General features: G+C 40.7%; 1 protein-coding gene across 3 annotated transcripts in view; it reads right to left on the bottom strand.

Moving 5' to 3' along the window:
* Positions 1–23,320, bottom strand: part of arid4a (AT-rich interactive domain 4A) — a 107,847-nt gene that overhangs the window by 69,206 nt on the left and 15,321 nt on the right. For all 3 annotated transcript variants that reach the window (XM_086003269.1, XM_086003270.1, XM_086003271.1), the window contains 3 exons: positions 9,255–9,365; positions 9,055–9,120; positions 4,339–4,429 (listed from right to left, as the gene is read on the bottom strand). In XM_086003269.1, the coding sequence (XP_085859395.1) occupies positions 4,339–4,429; positions 9,055–9,120; positions 9,255–9,365 (268 nt within the window). The remainder of the gene's footprint in view (positions 1–4,338; positions 4,430–9,054; positions 9,121–9,254; positions 9,366–23,320) is intronic.

Below are 23,320 nucleotides of genomic sequence, written 5' to 3'. Positions count from 1 at the left end.
TTACAAGTTTTACTTAAAATTAACCCCAGGCTAAAACAGCTCATACTGCTAATTATTTTGAAAATATTATGAAGCAAGTCACAAACACATGACAAGGATTATTAAGTAAGAAAAGTGAAATCAGCAGTATATCAATGAACCATAAATCTAACTGAAGTACATTAGTAATATAACCATATACAGTATTTATAAACGCCAATTGTTTTAATAAGGCAAATGACAACACCCAATATATTAATTAGTACTAATAAGTTGTAGTGCATTTCCAAATTGAAAATATTTGTCTCATCTTTCAATGTAGCTAATAGGAACTTGAGCTTTTGCTTTGAATTTGATACAATTATCCCCTTCACATTACAGGATCATTGTGATTCTATATTACAGTCGGCTGCCAGTGCTGTAGGTTTTATCCTTTCTGTATTGCAATGCCATATTGCATAGTACCACAGCAGCACATGAAAGTGGTGCCTATTTCTGGCTGCTGGACCTTCCCTAGACTTTAGGGAAGGTGCAGCAGCCAGAAATAGTAACAACTTGCACATGCTGCTCTGGTACTGTACATTATGACATTGCAATACAAAACGGATAGCTTCCACAGCACAGGCAGTCTAGGATTTTTACAGGATAGTGATAAAAAAACCTCTGCCTACAGTATTTGTATTTTCCATTGAGGGCACTGCTTACTCTAGAGTTGTCTGCAAAAAAAACATCCAACTGGTTCTCAGCACTTAATTTACTTCAGAGACACTGAAGGTGTGATTGGGGTTGTGAAATAAAAGGGGGCTGTAAGACTTGCACTCAGGTTTGTCTATATTTTCTGAAACTGCTCAGAATTAGAAAATACAAGAATGTTGAGTGGAATGTGCATTCTAAATAACATTAGCAAATTAGAAACAATTACTGCAGCTGTAGACTAGTAAATGCTAAACATACCACCGTGCAAAAGCCCAGTAATTTAGTGCTTATGGTGCTTGCTAACATTCCCATACTTACAAATAAGATTGATAACATTTGTATTATAAGTTTTATCAAAAACATAGCTAAATCATTGCTTGCAGTTCAATCCATTTGTACTAGGAACATAGGAACAGGTGCAGGCCATTTAGCCCCTTGAGCCTGTTCCATTCAGAGATCAGGATAGTTTGGGCAAAACCAGCGTAACTACACAAGTCCAAATCTTGCAGGGAAGAGGAGTGGAAGAGCACCTGTGGTGAAGTGGTTAGCTTTTCTCCTCTGGAACACAAGAGTCAAGTGCAGCCCACACTGGGTTGAAAGTCTCCCATTTCTGCTGGCAGTAAAGGGCTGATACGCAATGAGTTTTGAAGTCTCAATCCCATTCCAATTGTGTACAAGCACACACTATATAAAACTGTCCCTGGCTTGGTACTAATTGGTAAACATTCAAAAAGGAAACAGGTGCCTCGTACAGGAAATGGAAGAAAATCACAGTGCTAACATCCACTTGATGAGCATAAAATTCACACACACACAAAATTTTTAAAAATCATGCACATATGTAGTTACAATAAAAACTTTTATGACCATCATTCTGGCTGCAGACCTTTCCCAATGTTACGGTAACATCCATACTGGTTGAGTAATGTCAAGAGGACATCCCACCTTTGGCAGAGCTGATGCCAAATTCTACTGGCAGTTATAATTTAATTTCCTTGCCAATGGCACGTTTCCTCTAGAGGCAGGAAGCAAAATCCCCTCCTGAAGAGCGTTTTGGTGCCACTGGAGGAACATACACAACACTGTTTACCATATGAGGCAACCCTGTAAGATAAACCAGATATTAAAATTGTAAAAGGAAATCTATAGTGAATGTTTCACCGCACCACAGCACACGAGATGTTATAAAGCCCCTTCAACCCTTTTGTAAAAGTTGCCCATTTGCAAGTTCCCAAGAACACAGACCAAAGTCTTTGGGGAATGGAGTGGTTATTTATAGTACTTGTATGCAACAACAAAAATATCAAAATGTTAGTAAAATAAGTGCAACACTCAGTATAACATGCTATTTGGGAGCTAACCAACGTTATAATAAAAGTAGCACCGTTACAGTCTCATTATTACTATGCAGTAGCGCCAGATCACACAGAAACATAGAAGATAGGAGCAGGAGTAGGCCATTCGGCCCCTCGAGCCTGCTCCGCCATTCAATGAGATCATGGCTGATCATCCAAACTCAGTACCCTGTCCCTGCCTTCTCCCCATATCCCTTGATCCCTTTAGCCTTAAGAAATATATCTAACTCTTTCTTGAATATATTTAATGAATTGGCCTCTACTGCCTTCTGTGGTAGAGAATTCCACAGGTTCGCCACTCTCTGGGTGAAGAAATTCCTCCTCATCTCTGTCCTAAATGGCTTACCCCTTATCCTGGTACAGGAAATCAGAAGGAACATTGAAGAGAAGTTACAGTACTGTTTAGAAAACCAAAAAGATAAGATCAACACTAAAAAAAATAAAGAACAGAACCAGAAAATGAAAAGCAAAATAAAATTAAACTATTCAGTTTATAGAGTGGACATACATTCAATTGCATGCATTCTAAGACAGGACCAATGGTGTGCATCTCTTCTAGAAGCAATAGTAGGCAGAGCAAGGCCTGAAACTGGTAGTTTGTCATTAATTCAGTTATTAAAAAGTGGATTTTATAATTTAATTGAAATTTGTAAAAGGTTTCTGGCTTCAACTATTATTTGCTCAGTTGGTTACACTCTCGTTTCTGGGTCAGAAGATTGCAAGTTTAAGCACCGCATCAATACTTGAGGCAATCATTTAGGCTAACAATCTAGTGCAGCGCTGAGGGAGTGCTATGTTGCCAGAGGTTGTGCGCTTCAAAGGAAATGTTAAACTGAGGTCCTGTCTGCTGTTCAGGACATTAAAGTTGAAATGTAGCAATGGCAGAACTGGTATTTTGAAGGATGAGGTCAAATGAGCCAAAGACCCTCCTTCATTTAAATTTATTTAATTACGAGTCTGTTCCTCCTCGCCTATCCTGAAGGCACAAATTTATGCTGAGGTATAGTTCTCCGATCTGACCTGATATAATACCCTAACAGGAGTCAGCGCGAAGTAATTAAGAACACAAAATACTGTAGCCATTTATTTTTCCTAGTCAAAGTTATCTGCAGTGGTGCTATCACCATACTATGAGATTAGCCACAAACCGGTTTTACAGAAACTTCCACTGCATGCATTTGGTGACATTGTATTAACAAAGATGGTTATGGAAAGGTTTAGGACACACCTATAGTGCTCTATTGGTGGAAGGAGGATGCATAGAACAAGAATATTAATTCTCCAGAATAGAAAAACATATATCTAAAATTATGCCACATCTCGAATGTTGACAAATAAGTTTAGATATTCAGCCTACTTCCAAGTCTCCAGCTGAAAATTAATCTCAACTCAGAGACATTGAAATTAGGAAATAAAATAATTAAATGGGTTAGCAATTAATTGGGTCAGATGAAGAAGGGCCTTTGGCTCATTTCACCTCACCCTTCCAGAATATCAATTCTACTATCTACCGATTTCAGTTAGAACTCCTAAATTAAGAAACATTCTTCTGTAACAGAATGGTTTCTTTTCACTGGATGCTAGGAGCCATTCTAAAGCCTTCTTTGGTTACAATATTTATCATTAAGAACATTATTTTTGATAATAATGAAGCTATTAACTTTATCAGTCAGTTCTTTTTGCTAAATTTGAATAGACACTTCTCCATATATTAATGAACTTAAAATAAACATACAACACTATGGGGACCCTACAGCGAGAAGTGGACCCGTTTCTAGCCGGGGCAGAGATCACCTCGTACAAAAGGTAGGTACAGTACTGTATGACGTTATTCAGGGCCAGAGTGGTCTCCTGGACTAGCTTTGATTGCCGAAGGGGGTTAGAGAGGAATGTTCCAGATTTTTAGCTACCTCCCCTCTCCCCACCCCTAAATGGCCTGGGTTTAAACTGGTTTTCACTTCTCCCAGGAGATTACATGACTTTCAGGGGAGATGGGCAGCATATATAGTGATGCACAAGGCATCACAAGTGTGTGGGACAGCGCATCTAGATCTGCAGAAAGAATCTTAATACATTTTCAGAACATTACTGTGCATTTGAAATAAATAGCGTTATGAATCTAGTCTCAAAAGCACACTGAAGAAAGGTCCTCACAAAATAAATAAAATACTACAAAGCTGAAACAAGTCAAGAAATATATAAACCAACATCAACTTGTACGCCAATACCAAAACACAATCCACAATTGGGATTATGCACGAATGGTGGTTAACGTCAACAGAGAAGAATCACTGAACAGTTCACTCACCTACAGTATACCAGCTGGCATCGGTCAGTTTATTGATGGCAGCCTCCTGGTAAGAGCCATCAGACCCCTTCACCTCCACCGATGCTCCAATCTGCAGCACATGGGTACAAAGCATTTTGAAACAAAAACGCACATCCTATGTCAACCTTACAGCACAACCATAAGATGTATAAAGCCATGCAGTCCATCTACAATAAAGTAATGTGCACAATCTGTAAAGAACAAGTCCAGAAAAGGAACTATAGAAATAAAACTGATTACCATCTTCAAGAATTATTTTCGATATCTGAACTGCCTGTGTCAATCATCGGGCAAGCAAGTGTTTGTGAACTTGCATAAGAAAGACATAACTGCATTAAAAAATTCAGTCTTGCAGCAAGTATGGTATTCTTTTGCAAGGTTACTTGTAATATCTTAAAGTAAGGATGATGCACTGCATTGATGCTCCAATGCAATATGCCAGGGAACTGCAACAATGGCTCAGGTCTGCGATCCCACAGATGTACACTTCTTCAACTTTGCTACAATACCAAAGAAGACCACAATATAGATCAAGCATTTCCCTATGGAGACAGGGCACATTTGCTTTAAAAGGAGGGAACCATTCCACCAATTCATTGTCAGGTCTCAGCCAAAAGTGACCCCAAATAATGTTATCACCTAACTTTTACATTTCTGATCATGTCGCCATTTTGAGTCTGATGCGATGAGCAATGTGGCATTGGAGGATATAGTCGTGGCTGTACTGTGCCGAACTGGCCCAACCGGAGGGAAGTGAAGGAAGAAATCGAGGAGGTACTGGCCATAATCTACCAATCCTCCTTAGAAACAGGAGTGGTGCCAGAGGACTGAAGAATTGCAAATGTTACACCTTTGTTCAAAAAAGGGTGTAAAGATAAATCCAGCAACTATAGGCTGGTCAGTTTAACCTCAGTAGTGGGGAAGCTTCTAGAAACAATAATCAGGGACAAAGTTAACAGTCACTTGGACAAGTGTGGATTAATTAAGGAAAGCCAGCACAGATTTGTTAAAGGCAAACCATGTTTAACCAACTTCATCGAGTTTTTTGATGAGGTAACACAGAAGGTTGATGTGGGCAATGCGGTTGACGTGGTGTACATAGATTTCCAAAAGGCATTCGACAAAGTGCCACATAATTGTCAGAAAAGTTGAAGCCCATGGAATCAAAGGAACAGTGGCAGCATGGATACAAAATTGGCTAAGTGCCAGGAAACAGAGAGTAGTGGTGAACGGTTGTTTTTTGGACTGGAGGAAGGTATACAGTGGTGTTCCCCAAGGGTCAGTTCTAGGACCACTGCTTTTCTTGATATATATTAATGACTTGGATGTGGGTGTACAGGGCACAATTTCAAAATTCGCAGATGACACAAAACTTGGAAGTATAGTGAACAGTGAGGAGGACAGTGATAGACTTCAAGAGGACATGGATAGGCTAGTGGAATGGGCGGACACGTGGCAGATGAAATTTAACGCAGAAAAGTGCGAAGTGATGCATTTTGGTAGAAAGAATGAGGAGAGGAAATATAAACTAAAGGGTCCAATTCTAAAGGGGGTGCATGAACAGAGAGACCTGGGGGTATATGTGCACAAATCGTTGAAGGTGGCAGGGCAGGTTGAGAAAGCAGTTAAAAAAGCTTATGGGATCCTGGGCTTCATGAATAGAGGTATAGAATACAAAAGCGTGGAAATTATGATGTACCTGTTTCAAACACTGGTTCGGCCTCAACTGGAGTATTGTGTCCAATTCTGGGCACCACACTTTAGAAAGGACGTGAAGGCCTTAGAGAGGGTGCAGAAAAGATTTACGAGAATGATTCCAGGGATGAAGGACTTCAGTTACGTGGCTATATTGGAGAAGCTGGGGTTGTTCTCCTTAAAACAGAGAAGATTCAGAGGAGATTTGACAGAGGTGTTCAAAATCATGCGGGGTCTGGACAGAGTAGATAGAAACTGTTCCCATTCGCATAAGGGTCGAGAACCAGAGGATACAGATTTAAGGTGATTGGCAAAAGAACCAAAGGTGACATAAGAAAAAACTTTTTTACGCAGCGAGTGGTTGGGATCTGGAATGCACTGCCTGAAAGGGTGGTGAAGGCAGACTCAATCACAGCTTTCAAAAAGGAGTTGGGCAAGTCCTTGAAATAAAAAAAATTGCAGGGCTACGGGGAAAGGGTGAGTTAGTGGGACTAGCTGAAGTGCTCTTGCAAGGAGCCGGCACGGGCTCGATGGGCTGAATGGCCTTCTTCCATGCTGTAACCATTCTATGATCCTAGGCTCCTGGAGCTTATTTGATTGTGTCAGAGAGTAAAGGAGGAATAACTTTTTCCCTGAAGTGGGCCTGTTTCTCCACCACCCCCCCCCCCCCCTCTCCCTTTGGCTTTGTACCTCTCCCAGGAAGTAAAATTCCCAAAAATTAGGATGAGCACCAAGGGCCTGATGTGTCTTCATAATTCCTACTTGACAAAATAATGCAAAATTGCAGTTACAATAAAAGAGAAATCTTTTAATTCTGTATAAATGTTGCTTATGATGGAGCAGAAGCCTTCGTTTCAGTGAACCCACTATGGTAGCAGTGATTGTGTTAATGATTGCAAAGTGTGAAAGACAAATATGAATCCTTTTTGGCACTAGAACAGGACACTAGCAAGCTGGCATAATCACAGTAAAGGGAGGTCTTCCTACATAGTCTGACGCTATTTCAGCTCATTTAATTTACTGAGCTTGCCCTCCAATTGTCCACTTTAGGTAACCTGGAGGTGGGATGATCATTATGGAGATCAATAGATCTCATAAAATGGGGAAAAGGTGATGAGTGCATTTCTGAGCAGGTGAAGTGCTTTTGCAGTTTTTTTTTTAAAAAGTAGTCATTGCCATGGTGGGTATTGTGCTGCGGCAAAGGACAAATGTATCAACGCCATATTAATCTACGTCATATAACCACATGAAGCAATTCCTCCATTAAGAAAAGCTAATGATTAACATGAGCTATTTTCTGCACATATCAATGAGTAACCAATCAGGTGATCCAACCACAGAATTCAGCTGATATGGAATTATACTCTGTAACTAGATCTCTTAACTAAATTTTCTTTCTAACCATTGCACTGATGCTCAAAATCAAAAAGCAGAAATCAAGTTGTTTCATTATTCTATGATTTAAAAAAAAATTGGTTTCACCAAGGCCTGTTGAGTCAATTTTCTGTGAATCGCAAATGAGCACAACTTGCATGTTTGTAGCGCTCATGCACACCTGTGTGATACACATCACCATATAGGGACATCTCTACTGTACTGTATGTTTCTGCCCCAATTACAATACATTGCACAATTCTCAGCACTTGGGCCATATACCGGCCTTGAATCACAATACAACTAGTAGAATATGTACTTCACTAAAATTGTAGGTGGGGAGGAGGCAGTAGTAAAATACATCCTATTTGGTTTATGATGACCACCAAAATATAATAATTCAGAAGCCTAACATTGTCACAAACTAGATTAGTCATTGAATAATATCTCACATAGATATTGTGTCACTCTGCTTACAAACATTCCGGTGTCTATCAAAAAAAATCCAGAATGATGTATTTTAGTAGCACCAATTGGTCAAAAATTATTTAACTACATTCATAACTACTTTAAGTTTTATTTGAGGCACCAGTTTCCCTGCCAACACACACGCATACACAAAATATAAAATTTAGTAGGTAGACTACAGGTTCCAGTCTGATACGCTACCACTCCAATATGCTACCTCAGCATTGTTCAAAGATCCCTTTTTAATGAGCAAACAGCTATTCTGTGAATGCATATTACAATTTTTCCTCACACAATGCAAGACTAAGTCAAGCACAGATAGCACAGTAGTAAACAACTTGTACTTCTTTAGCACCTTAAATGTAACAAAATACTGTATGTGGGGAAATGGAGAGTACGTGGAGGTCAGTGAGGACAGGGGTGATATTGGCAATTCTGGATGAGTTGGAGTTTATGATGGGTAAATCTTGAGAGGCTGGCAAAGAAAGCATTTGAGATGGTGTAGATGAGAATTTCAGCAGCAGTGGGAATGAGATATGGATAGAGGCAGTTAATGTTACAGAAGTGGAAAGAGAAGGTCTTGGTGATGGGTACATTTCTGCACAAAAGCAAGCTTTAACTATTGGAAATGACTGCTGCCAACGAACCGGACATTCTGTGATTTTTTTGGTGGTTCCGATTTTTTTTAAAAAACTGTTGGGTGAAAATATGCTGTGAAGCCGTTTTCAGTGACTGTTCGTTGCTCTGTAAAGAGGCTGTCAGTCATATCGGAAGTGCTGATTTTGTATAGGTTCTGTTTACTTTTTAATTGGGATGAAACTTTATAAAATAACGTGGACAGCATGTCGTCTGGAGAAAGTTTGGAGGCTGTTTGAGTTTAATGTTGGCGAACAGAGAAATTTTGGGAACAGGGAGCGGGGCTGAAATGTCGGGAAAACGGAGCGGGGCTGAAATGTCGGGAAAACGGAGCGGGGCTGAAATGTTGGGAAAACGGAGCGGGCCAAACAGAAACATCAACAAAATTTCCAGATTAACGTGCAGAACGTTTCTGTGCAGCTTCCGGCCATTGAAATCAACTTCCGGTTCATTGGCAGGAGTCACTCCGTTAACTATTACTGGAGGAATTCAAGCATAACATCAGTGAAAAGTCATACGCACCCTTAATGGGCCTTTTACTTGGTCATCCTGGACAACTTGTGTAGAATTGTCATGCTTAAAGATCACCTAGACAATACGACAGAAACCAAAAGTAGACTTAGCATACTGGAAATTACCCTTCAACAAAGGTATTAAAGTAGAAATACAAGCCAAAAGTAGCTGAGCAAAGGAATGGGTTTCTGAAACAGTAAGCAACATACCTTGACTTTTACCAGTCGTTTCACGGTCTTAATCTTTGCCTCGCAGAAGGCACCACGGTACTTGGCACTAACATCCGTCCCCACTGTGAGATAGGCAGGCTCATCAGCTGCCTGTGAATCACAAAAAAAACTATTTATAGGGGAAGCCATCAATCTCAAGTGATAAATTAAGCCAAAGCAGTTCCAATAAAGTGTAGTGTGGAAACTGCAAAGTGTACCCAAACATGGAATTCTAGTATACTGATTTTTACTGACAATTCCATGGGTCAATGCACTGATTAATGGGGAACTGAGCCATAGAAAGATCCTAGGTCTGGTCTCTGCTATTAACTGAAGCAACAGAGGGGAGAGGGGCACAAAATAATTGATTTTACTGCTCCCAGGCTTGGACCAGGAAGTGGGAGGAGGAGAAAGAAAACGCAGAGTTCCTGCTATGGTTGCTGAAACATAAAAATGGGTCCCTCAATGGTCCCTCTTTTTTTTTTGGGTGCAAGGCCCTGCACGAAACTTAATGTTGAAAAAGCCAGTCCCGGACTGCGCAGGACCGGCAAAGCTGCGCAACCACGCAGCTTCTGGGGAACGTTGATCTTAGTCTTACTATAATAGAGAGGAAAATATTCCTAACTGCTATTTACACTAGATGAAAACAGGATTAGTGATACCCTCTAACAGAAACAGAACTTGCTGTTTTGAAACAATGTCGTTTTAGGGCATATTAAAACCCTGCACTGCTGGAATAGATATTCATAACTTAATGTTTCCTCTGACAGCCCCACTTCCAGGTTGAATGATCCACAAATAAGTGTTGTTCACACAATCCAAACAAGCTTTTCCTGCTTTATTTAACACAGTAATATTGTATGGAAGTCAAAAACATAAGCCACCTTCTGAAAATCAGACACATCATGTCTGGTGGCCATTTTAATCTTCCCCAGTCGTGTCTACATTATAAGCACAATATATTCATTTATATTTATAAAACTAGTTCTGCCTCAAGCTACCTTCATACAGTGACATAGAATTTGTCACATCCTCAAATGGACAAATCACCTGCCGACACTCACGTCCAGGTTCACAAAAAGAATGACCGATGATGCAAGGTACTATAGAGCTACTGCATCCCATGGAACAATGCCCAGCATGGCTTCAGGAGGGAAGAGAGAACTTCACTATACAGCAGATCCAGATAATTATGCCCTTATTATAAAGTAATCATATTTTCTCAGAGGTAGTCTCACACCACTCTGACTTTGCATTGTTGCAGAACTGCAATTGGTCAGAAGCAAACTTTTAAAAGATCTCAAATGGTCAGTTCAGTATCCAGAAACTTTTAAGCTTCATTTTTAAACTGTTTCATGTCAAAGAGCCAACTCTAGTCAGCAATTTGCCAACATTAAAAGTGTAACCACATTTAGATGCGAGTAAAGCAGGAGAGAGCAGACAGTATAACTTGACACGCCTGCTCTTCATCATTATAAGCTACAAGTCTCAAAACAGTACCCATTGTACACAATCAATGCAGGATTCAGCTTTTGTTTTCTACCCAAAGTATACTTCATTAAATTGGTAGTTGTGTGGGAGTTCACTGCTGTTTTGAGTGTTGTCTCAAACGTCCCTTACACACTACAGGACTGCAAGGAATCTGTAAGGCAGCACTTAATGTACACGGTGATCTTTTATAATTTCTTACATAACTGCAACATATGTCACAGGAGATAAGTTAGCTCAAGGTACTGTATCTTTATTTATTAACTCAGTAATGCAATATTGCTTTTCTTACCAACCTCATTCTACATCAATGTAAATTCTTGTTTATGGTATTCCTCTATCAGAGAATAAAATATATCCAGATTTCACATGACTAAATCACACAATACACAGGCAATTATCTGTCACCATCCACCATGGGAAAAAATAGGGAAAATGTAAGAGACACCCATATTTCTCAACTCCACAGAATACCAGACAGAAAGGCGTTACACAGCAACACAGCTCACAGTTAAGGCGACAATGGAAACCTACTAATGTTCTCCATCTAACACACTCTAGAATATAGATATCTTATTATACGTGCTTTTTAAACAACATTTTTTTAAGTAGTATTAAATAAATGTTTTGTAGCCAACCAAAAAAAGTCATATCAACCATCCCAAAGATTCACAAAATCAGTACTTTACACTACCGCTTCGCGTAAAAGGGAAATAAACTACTTGATCCATGAGTGCTGAAACAATATGACAATATAATTTTTTCCAGAAATCATCTGAGTGGAGTCAGCTCCCATCCATGGTAGAATTAGTGCCTTTTGCTAACAGTCACTATATTCAAAGACTAAGAAAATTCTGAAGATGACATAGGTTCAAAACTCATATCAACATAAGAATTAGGAGCAGGAGTAGGCCATATGACCCATCAAGCCTGCTCTGCCATCCAACAAGATCATGGCTGAACTTTCACATCAACGCCACTTTCCCGCCCTATCCCCATATCCGTTGACTCCCTTCGTGCCCAAAAATCTATCGATCTCATTCTTGAATAGACTCAACGACTGAGCCTCCACAGCCCGCTGGGGTAGGAAATTCCAAAGATTCACCACCCTCTGAGTGAAGAAATTTCTCATCTCAGTCCTAAATGGCCGACCCCTTATCCTGAGACTATGACCCCTAGTTCTAGACTCTCCAGCCAGGGGAAGCAGCCTCTCAGCATCTACCCTGTCAAGCCCTCTAAGAATTTTATAGGTTTCAATGAGATTACCTCTCATTCTTCTAAACTGCAGAGAATATAGGCCATTCTACTCAACCTCTCCTCATAGGACAACCCTCTCATCCCAGGAATCAATCGAGTGAACCCTCATTGCACCCATTCTAAGGCAAGTATATCCTTCCTCAGTTAAGGAGACAAAGACTGTACACAGTACTCCAAGTGTGGTCTCACCAAGGCCCGATGCAATTGCAGCAAGATTTCCTTACTCTTATACACCAACCCCCTTGCTATAAAGGCCAACATACCATTTGCCTTCCAAATTGCTTGTTGTACCTGCATGTTAACTTTCTGTGATTTGTGTACAAGGACCCCAAAATTCCTCTGAATACCAACATTTACTAGTGTCTCTCCTTTAAAAAAAATTCTGCTTTTCCATTCTTCCTACCATATACTTGGATCTGAAACACACATCATTACATATTGTACACTTTTCCTGTACATCCAACCTACGTTATAGGCAGATTAACTTATGATAAAACATTGAAATTCCTTTTAGTTATTTGAGTAAATCAATAACTTGCACTTATTGAAGTTGCTTGAGGAATCCTTCAAGAACAGAGAGATTTTGTACTTCAGTATATGACTTGTGCTTTAAAATATGAATCAGCTATGCTTGCTTTCCTGTCAAATACCAAGCCTTTGGTTGCTGAATATATGCAATAGAAAATTGCTTCTGCCAAAAAAGTGAATCAAACACATCGGGCTAGATTTTCAGGGAGCCGTCAGGCGGGGTTTCAGGCGTGTGTAGGGGGGGGGGGGGGGGGGGGAAACCCGAATTTGGGGGTCCCGACACCATCCTGCCCAAAACCCCGCCCCACGTAAGTTTCAGGGGCGGCGGGTACCCGCCCCGCACTGGGACCTGCTGAAACCAGGCGGGAAGGGATTAGTGCCAATTAACTGCCTGTTAACAGGTAGAGCAGGCGGGCCGTCGGGTTGAAGGAGTTGGAGGGGCCGTGATGTCGGCGCTCAGGTGAGTGATGGGTGCATGAGTGCAAAGATAAGTGTGTTTGGTGTGTCTAAAGTGTGTAAAGAACTTTTACTTACCTGTACTTACCTTCACAGCCTTTCTTCCTGTAGCCGTTGGGAGCGCATCACTCAGCCGGAACTGAAAGCTGAATGGCTGCGATCTGTCAAAAGTGACAGCCTTCAGCTTTGAGTGCCGGTGAGAGTTCTAACTGAGTCTGTGCAGAATGACTCAGCTTAGAACTCAGAGTGTCAGTGTTTCACAGCTTCAAACAGCTGTGAGACACTGATATTTCATCTGTCAAGGACTCTTGACAGATGAAATTTCAGTCTGTGACGTCACCTGTTGCCGGGTGGCCCTTAATTGGTCTGCTGGGCGGGCTCAACAAGGTCAATCATGGGAAAATCGCACGGATTGGCCGGACGCCGAAGTAGGTGGGTCAAAAACCCGAAAGGGAAGTCCCGCCTTCTTCCCGACAGGTTCGGCAAAATCTACCCCATAATATCAGAACTCTCTCTCTTCTAGAAACAACCGCATTCCTAATTAACAAATCAGCACATCTGCTTTTCCTTAAATATGCTAGTTGATAAAATAGAAACAATTTAAGTTAAACACTATAGACAGCTGCTAAATAAAAGCAATTCTATCTTCAGTCCACAAAAGTGACTTCCAAAACCACTCTAAAATATTCATATCCTGAATACTTCTTCGGTCAATGTTGGGGGGTTGAGATCTTCGAATCAGTGAATCACAAATCATTTTACATGTACCAAAAATGACTAAAATCAACCAGATACTTAACAAATCAGAAATGGCAAACACAACTTTTGCATCAAACATTTGCCCCAAAAGTGACAGCTCACTTTCACACAGGCGAGATGCTAAACTACCCAAAACATACTGCCACAAATCAGTATTTCCCAATGTAATCAATGCTCACTCCTCCACCTAATCTAGCAAAACAGCTTACATTTTATTTCTTGTTTGACACATCTATGGTCTACGTTAGTATTCCTCTACTGAATTCCTACATTTCTAAATAATGGCCATGTCTACATTAAAACTAGATTACACTACTGCAGACAATTGTACATCAGCAGCCAGCAAAAGCACATTTTATAACTTGTAGTAATATTTCAAAAAACTAGACATTTTGATGCAACATGTTATACATCTGGCTAAAATTCACTAATCCCAAAATACTGGTATAACAGAACACGACCGTAAATCTTCATTAGAAACCGCATCAATTTTACAGCTCTGAATTTTAGGTTTGTATATAATTGTTTAAGCTATAAGTTTAGAGAACATATTACCTAGTGTGCACACCAGCCTAATGTAATCGCAAGTGTATTCAAGAACAGTCAGTCAGTCTTCTGGCAATTCACTGAACTTTTGACAACTCAGTTGTGCTGCACATTAATTCATCAACACTGTGCTAGAGTGGTGACGCTAAGGTTTAGTTCTGCATGGACAGTTTTTAGACTGTCATTGGAGCTGCCTCCTCACAAGGAGTGGGGAGGGAGGGGGAGAAATATAAAAGTCAACACATGCTGCTCTTGCATGCCACCTAGCATCCTAGGAGCAAGCTTGCTTTCTTAGTTAGGGGATGGATTATTATGCAGAGGAAAAAGTAGGAAAAGAAAATCTTAATAGGAAGGAGGGAAAAGGAAAAATGCTGTATGTTTTACATGGCTAGCAAATGCATTTGTGTCCAAGGGCTAATGATCATTCAAATTCATCAGCTTTTCTATTTTTGGGTGGGTTGGGGGGAAGAAATTAAAAGAGCAACGGTCTTCAGTTCTCAGCCAAACAAACTCTTCTATGTTTTAGTGGGGGCAAAAAATGGAAAGAGTGATTGTACAACTTTTCCTAAATGATATCTGGCAGCCATTTCTGAAGAGCCACTGACACAAGTTTCAAGTAATCCAATAACATACATTCAACACTGGCTTGGCTATGGATGAACGTGTGGTCGTGAGTGGACAGCAAGGAAACAAAAACAAAATGCTAAAGCTGAAATAGAAGAAAATAATTGGGTGCAACACCAAGAACCAATTTTGAAATTTCTCATTTGTCTTAAAATGACACAGACCCTTTTCTTGAACAAAGTGAAACATCCAGTTTTAATATCAACATCCCAGCTTTTAAAACTCTGAAGTTACTGTTAAGGTTTATACTTTATCAAGTGGCCATTCTTCATGTGTGAGGATCGACAATGATTGCTCACAGACTATTTGACCGTTAGGATCATTGAATTACACAGAAATTACAACACGGCAACAGGCTGTTTGGCCCAACCAAGTTGGTGTTGATCCTCTGAACAAGCAGTAGTCTTAATCCCATGTGTCTGCCTTGTTCCCAGATCTCTTCATTTTCCCTGTTTCTTCCATCACCTATCTAACCTATTCTTAAATGACAACTTGGTCTCTGCTTCAATCACAACGCCAGTAGTGCATTCCAGCGCCTCACAATCCGCTGTATAAAAAATTTTCTCCAATATTATCCTCATCCAGCATCTACACACATGTAATTTTGTCAGGGAGGGGAGTAATGGACAATTAAGAGTTGGATCCTTGATTGATTTTTTTTTATCTTCACACTCCATAGACACAAATGTGAATTCTAATTTCTCCCTTTCCTTCCAGCATACAGGTATGAGAGGTACATTTAGTTCAGAGCCAGTTACTGCAAACTTTAGATGGGAGACTCATTTAGTATATATAACCCTGATTAGTAGTCTATATTAGTAGACAGCCATGAACTAATTAATTGGACTGCATCTCTCCTGAACACTACAGGCTGATGTTTCACACTATATACGGAAATGTAGTAAACAGTGAGGAGGATAGTAACAGACTTGAGGGGATATAAACGGACTGGTTAAATGGGCAGACACAGAGATGGAATGCAGAAGTATGGTGGGAAGAATGAGGAAAGGCAATATAAACTAAATGGTACAATTTTAAAAGGGGTGCAGGACAAGTTAAAAAAAAAACATACGGGATCATTGGCTTTATAAACAAAGGCACAGAGTACAAAAGCAAGGAAGTTATGCTGAAACTTTTTAACTGGTTCGGCCCCAGCTGGAGTATTGCGTCCAATTCTGGGCATCACACTTTAGGAAGGATGTTAAGGCCTCAGAGAGGGTGCAGATGAGATTTACTTGAATGGTACCAGGGGATGAGGGGCTTCAGTTACATAAGAGGTAAGAGCAAGAGTAGGCCATACGGCCCCTCGAGCCTGCTCCGCCATTCAATAAGATCATGGCTGATCATCGACCTCAACTCCACTTTCCCACCCGATCTCCATATCCCTTGATTCTCCTAGAGTCCAAAAATCTATTTATCTCGGCCTTGAATATACTCAAAGACTCGGCATTCACAGCCCTCTGGGGCAGAGAATTCCAAAGATTCACAACCCCGAGTGAAGAAATTCATCCTCATCTCAGTCTTAAATGGCCTACCCCTTATCCTGAGACTATGCCCCCTAGTTCTAGACACTCCAGCCAGGGGAACAACCTCTCAGCATCTACCCTGTCAATCCCCTTCACAATCTTGTATGTTTCAATGAGATCACCTCTCATTCTTCTAAACTCCAGAGAGCATAGGCTCATTCTACACAATCTCTCATCATAAGATAACCCTCTCATCCTAGGAATCAATCTAGTGAACCTTCGTTGCACCGCCTCCAAGGCAAGTATATCCTTCCTTAGATAAAGAGATCAAAACTGTGCACAGTACTCCAGGTGTGGTCTCACCAAGGCCCTGTACAACTGTAGCAAGATTTCCTTCTTATACTCCAACCCCCTTGCAATAAAGGCCAACATGCCATTTGCCTTCCTTATTGCTTGCTGTACCTGCATGTTAGCTTTCTGTGTTTCCCAAATCTCTCTCAGCACCAACATTTGAAAGTTTCTCACCATTTAAAAAATATTCTGTTTTTCTATTCTTCCTACCAAAGTGAATAACCTCACATTTCCCTACATTATACTCCATCTGCCACCTTACTGCCCACTCACTTAGTCTATCTATACCCCTTTGCAGACTCTGTGTTCTCCTCACAGCTTACTGTCCCACCTAGCTTTGTATCATCAGCAAACTTGGATACATTACTCGGTCCCTTCATCTAAGTCATTAGTATAGATTGTAAATAGCTGAGGCCCCAACACTGATCCTTGCATCACCCGACTAGTTACAGCCTGCCAACCTGAAAAAGATCTGTTTATCCAAACACTGTTTTCTGTCCGTTAACCATGCTACAATATTATCCCCAACCCCATGAGCCCTAATCTTGTGTAGTATCATTTTATGTGGCACCTTATCGAATACCTTTTGGAAATCCAAATATACTATTAAGGTTCCCCTTAATCTACCCTGCTAGTTACATCCTCAAAAAACTCTAATAAATTTGTCAAACACGATTTCCCTTTCATAAAACCATGTTGGCTCTGCCTAATCATGTTATGATTTTCTAAGTGGCTTGATACCACTTCCTTAACAATAGATTCCAGTATTTTCCCAACGACTGATGTCAGGCTAACTGGCCTGTAGTTCCCTGTTTTTTCTCTCCCTCCTTTCTTGAATAGCGGTATTACACTTGCAACCTTCCAATCCGCTGGGACCATTCCAGAATCTAGGGAATTTTGGAAGATCAAAACCAAGCATCCACTACTTTTAGAACCCTAGGATGTAGGCCGTCAGGTCCAGAGGATTTGTCGGCTTTTAGTCCCATTAGTTTCTCTCGTACTTTTTCTCTACTTATATTAATTACGTTAAGTTCCTCACCCTCATTAGACCCTTGGTTCCCCACCATTTTTGGTATGCTTTTGTGTTTTCTATTGTGAAGACATATAAAATAGTTGTTTAATGTTTCTGCCATTTCCCTATTCCCATAATTTCTCCTGTCTCAGCCTCTAAGGGACCAACAATTACTTTTGCTACTGTTTTCCTATTACATACTTGTAGAATCTCTTACAATCTGCTTTTATATTTCTTGCTAGTTTTCTCTCATTCTATTTTTCCCTTTTTATCGATTTTTTGGTCACCCTTTGCTGGTTTCTGAAACTCTTTCAATCCTCAGGCTTACTATTATTCTTTGCAACATTATAAGCTTCTTCTTTCAATCTAATGCTATCCTTAACTTCATGGCGTTTTTGTTTCTCAATGAAATGTATTTTTGTGAGAATTATGAAATATTTCTTTAAATGCTAGCCACTGCTTATCTACCGCCTTACCTTTTCATCTATTTTTCCAATCTACCTTAGCCAACTTGCTCCTCATACCTATGTAATTGGCTGTATTTAAGTTTAAAATGCTAGTTTCTGACTTAGGCAAGTCACTCTCAAAATTAATGTGAAATTCTATCATATTATGATCACTCTGTCCCAGAGGATCCTTTGCTATGAGATTGCTAATTAACCCTGTCTCATTACACAATACAAGATCTAAAATAGCCTGTTCCCTGGTTGATTCCATGACATAGTGTTCTGGGAAACTGTCCCAAATGCATTCCATGAACTTGTCCTCCAGACTACCGTTGCCAATTTGATTTGTCCAGTCTATATGAAGATTAAAATCCCCCAAGATTATTGCATTACCTTTGTTGCAAGCTCCTACTATTTCTTGATTAATATTCTGTCCAACGGTATAGTTACTGTTAGGGGACCTATATACAACTCCTACCAGTGTTTTCTGCCCCTTCTATTCCTTATCTCCACCCATACTGATTCTACTTCTTGATCTTCCAAGCCGAGATCCTTTCTTGCTGTTGTCCTGATGTCATCCTTTATTATCAGGGCTACTCACCCTCCTTTTCCATTCTGCCTGTGTTTTCAAAACGTCAAGTACCCTGGAACATTTAGTTCCCAACCTTGGCCACCTTGCAACCATGTCTCTGTAATGGCTATTAGATCAAACCCATTTATCTCTATTTGTACCACTAGTTCGTCCATCTTGTTACGAATGCTTCGTGCATTCTGATAAAGAGCCTTTAATTTAAATTTTTGACCATTATTCCCTGCTTTGACCTTATTCTCTGCTGCACTGCTACCATTAAACTCTCTGTCCCTTCCTGTCACACTCTGCTTATTTTTACCCAAATCGCTATACTGTTCTATTGCCTTGACCTTTCTCATTAGATTTCTAAATTTCCCCTCACCTGACCCCTCCGCCCTTTTTTAGTTTAAAGCCATATCTACAGCCCTAGTTATTCGATTCGCCAGGACACTGGTCCCAGCCCAGTTTAAGTGGAGCCCGTCCCGACGGAACAGCTCACTCTTTCCCCAGTACTGGTGCCAGTGCCCCATGAATTGAAACCCCTGTTTCCCACACCACTCTCTAAGCCACGTATTTAATGCTCTGATCTGCTTGACCCTATGCCAATTTGCGCGTGGCTCAGGTAGTAATCCAGAGATTATTACCCTTGCGGGCAGCACGGTGGCATAGTGGTTAGCACTGTTGCCTCACAGCACCAGAGACCCGGGTTCGAATCCGGCCTCGGGCGACTGTCTGTGTGGAGTTTGCACATTCTCCCCGTGTTTGCGTGGGTTTTCTCCGGGTGCTCCGGTTTCCTCCCACAGTCCAAAGATGTGCGGGTTAGGTTGATTGGCTATGATAAATTGACCCTTAGTGTTAGGGGGATTAAATACGTGAGGTTACAGGAATAGGGTGGGATATGTGTTGGTGTAGGGGTTACGGGGATTGGGTGGGATATGTGTCGGTGCAGGCTCGATGGGCCGAAATGGCCTCTATCTGCACTGTGGGGTTTCTGTGATTCTGTGATTCTGTGATTCTGCTTATTAATTTAGACCCTAGCTCCTCAAACTCATTCAGCAGAACCTCATTCTTAGTTCTACCTATGTCCTTAGTTCCTACATGGACGACAACTGGATTCCTCCCTCCCCCCCACTCCAAGTTCTTCTCCAGCCGTGAGGAGATATCCTTAACCCTGGCACCGGGCAGGCAACACAACCTTCGGGACTCTCTTTCACGGCGAGACTAGAGAAGCTGGGGTTGTTCTCCTTACAGCAGAGAAGGTTACGGGGAGATTTAATAGAGGTACTCAAAATCATGATGGGTTTGATAGAGTAAATAACAATAATCTGTTTCCAGTGGCAGAAGGGTCAGTAACCAGAGGACACAGATTTAAGGTAATTGGCAAAAGAACCAGAAGTGAGATGAGGAGAATTCTTTGTACGCAGTGAGATATAATGATCCGGAATGCATTGCCTGAAAGGGTGCAGATTCAATAATAACTTTCAAAAGGAAATTGGATAAATGCTTGAAGGGGAAAATGTTGCAAGGCTATGGGAAAGGGACTAATCAGGTAGCTCTTTCAAAAGAGCAGGCACAGGTACAAACATAGAAGATAGGAGCAGGAGTAGGCCATTTGGACCCTCGAGCCTGCTCTGCCATTAAATGAGATTAAGGCTGATCATCCAAACTTAGTACCCTGTCCCTGCCTTCTCCCCATATCCCTTGATCCCTTTAGCCTTAAGAAATATATTTAACTCCTTCTTGAATATATTTAATGACTTGGCCTCAACTGCCTTCTGTGGTAGAGAATTCCACAGGTTCACCACTCTCTGGGTGAAGAAATTCCTCATCTCTGTCCTAAACGGCTTCCCCTTATCTTTAGACTGTGACCCCTGGTTCTGGACTCCCCCGCCATCGGGAACATCCTTCCTGCATCTAGTCTGTCTAGTCCGGTTAGAATGTTATAAGTTTCAATGAGATCCCCTCTCATTTTTCTAAACTCCAACGAGTATAAGCCCAATCGACCCAATCTCTCCTCATACGTCATTCCTGCCATCCCAGGTATCAGTCTGGGCAGAATGGCCCCCTACTGTGCTGTATCATTCCATGATTCTGATATATCTGTGACTCAAACTTGCAGCTTGGTGGGGGTTAAAGAAACACTTGGAAAATAAGCATTTTGGAAATATTTATTACAAATTCACTCTAAATATTCTCTCTCAATTACTAAAGCAAAATTCTGAAATAAAAACAGGAAATGCTGGAAATACCCAGCAGGTCAGGAGCATCTGTGGAGAGAGAAACAGAGTTAACGTTTCAGGTCGATGACCTTTGTGGTCTGACGAAAAATCATCAACCTGAAACGTTAACTGTTTCTCTCACTATAGATGCTGCCTGACCTGCTGAGTATTTCCAGCATTTCTGTTTTTCTCTCTCACAATTACTACTAGTTACTTCAGATTTACAGAAAAACTAATTTTTCCCAATAAATCAGTTCCAGCTGCAGCCATTAGAAATATCCCCGCAACGAGGGAGAAAGGAACAGGAGGATCTGTCGATGAGGTTAAATGAAGTTTCTGTGCGGCAAATACGATGTAATACTACGCAAGATCACACAACACCTACATTGTAGCTAAACTTCATTATAACAGACTATTACGAAACTTTCACTGGAACAAGCATTTTCCTGTCCTGCCTGCAGATGCATTAAAATCAGCAGATACGCTTAAATGTTGTGAAGACAAACCCAGGACAAAGAAATAAGTTGCCGATCCCAACATTAATAAAACGAGGTTTACTAAAGTGAAAATATTTTTATACAAATCCATTAAACAGTGCACTGTTAAAAATTTAAAGTAAAATCATTCCTCAACTGCAGCAGCATGGTGAACCGCAACAATATGAAAGTGTGAACTTTATCATTCTTCAACTGTCTGCATTTTAATATCATTAAGTTTCTGTATAACTTACCTAAAAGAGCCAAAAGATCGCTATTTCTGTCTGTATTCACATCTAATGTGCAGTATGAGTTTTTCTTCCATTAAAATGTAATGGGACTAATTACAACAATTTCCATTTCCTTTTGTCTTGAATTAATCGTACAAGATAGAAGATCAGAAATATTTTCTGTTCAACTGATCCCAGACCATCTATGTACAAGCTTGATGAGTAGACACACAAGAAGGTGGCTGTACAAGGCTGTAAAATGGAAGAAGGATCCTGGGCCTGATGCAGCGAAGGTATTGTGTCTAGTTTTGGGCACCCCATCATAGGAAGGATATATGAACAATGGGAAAAGTGCAATCTAGTTTCACTAGAATGTTAAAAGAGATGAGGGATTATAGCCATGAAGAGATGCAAGAAATTAGCGCTTTTTTCACTGCAGCCAATGTGGTTAAGGGGTGACCTGATCGATGTTTTTCCAGATTACAAACAGTTACGTTACAGTAGATAGCGATAGACTGTTTCCACTGGTCAGTGAGATGGTAATGCGGGCACAAATCTTTGGTAATCGCAAAAAGCATTCAAGGAGTGGTCATAATTTTATTTTTTATAGAGGCGCTGGAATTTGGAAGTCTCTGCCACATAAGAAGCAAGTCCATAAATTCTTGAAAACGATAACTAGATTATTGCTTGAAAAAGTGGGATAACAAAGGACGAGAGCAGGCGAGGGAGAATAAAGTAGGTGGTACATGTTTAGGAAAACACCTGTGCAGTCTTGATGGGCCAACTGGCCTATTTCTGCTGTAACACTTTATAATTCTATGAAATAGGGGAGGATGGATGGGGGGGGACAAAAGAGGCAGAGAGAAAAAAGATAAACAGCAAAAGCCAAAAACATCACCGCGCCATATTTCGGATGAGACAATGGCACATAATTTACGGTCAGCACTCGAAGCAAAGGCGCTCGCCGCTGGCCCCGAAGAATGCAGCCCACAGAGATCTCTGTGGCAAGAAGTTTGCCTTTTTCAACGTTCAATTGATTGCAGCGCTCTGTCATGGAGATTCCCAGCGATGAGCTGCTGTGACATCAACAAGCTGTCTAAGCAGCCAATCACATTGAAGAATTCTCACAGACAGGAAACGAGGAAATGAGAAGTTGCTTTTATCCGGACTTTTTAAAAATGTTAGAGAGCAAAATAAAAATTGGGACTTTCACATGGGGATAAGGTAGAAGCTGAAATATCATGAACAAACATTTAAAACAATGTAAGTTTTTTTAAAAATTGAAATTTTTATCATAATGGAGAAATTTGACACTCGACAAATATAACCCCAGTTTATTCCATCAAGACTTAACATTTAATGGGGTATTTAGCAACGATATTAGCGCGGAAAAGCCCACGTTTGTCAGTTTCACTGATTTCACCGATTACCGTGGGGAGACCACAGTGCACCCTTTGTTGGAACAGTGAATGACTGACCGCAACTCCAGGATTTCCGCATTTAGATGCACATGCTCTAAATCCTGAAGTTGCATCAGTTTCAGAGGGGTAATGACGGCAAACGCTGAGAGTTCGCCTTCATTACCCACTGTAAATTCCAAGCCATTAAACCTTCTGAAGTGGATGTAAAAATCCCAT

The sequence above is a fragment of the Somniosus microcephalus genome, chromosome 12 (assembly GCF_052327205.1).
Source record: "Somniosus microcephalus isolate GS21.2 chromosome 12, FLI_Smic_1.0, whole genome shotgun sequence".
NCBI classification, from domain to species: domain Eukaryota; kingdom Metazoa; phylum Chordata; class Chondrichthyes; order Squaliformes; family Somniosidae; genus Somniosus; species Somniosus microcephalus.
Note: the sequence above shows the minus strand (reverse complement) of the source record. Positions and strands in the feature narration are given on the sequence as shown.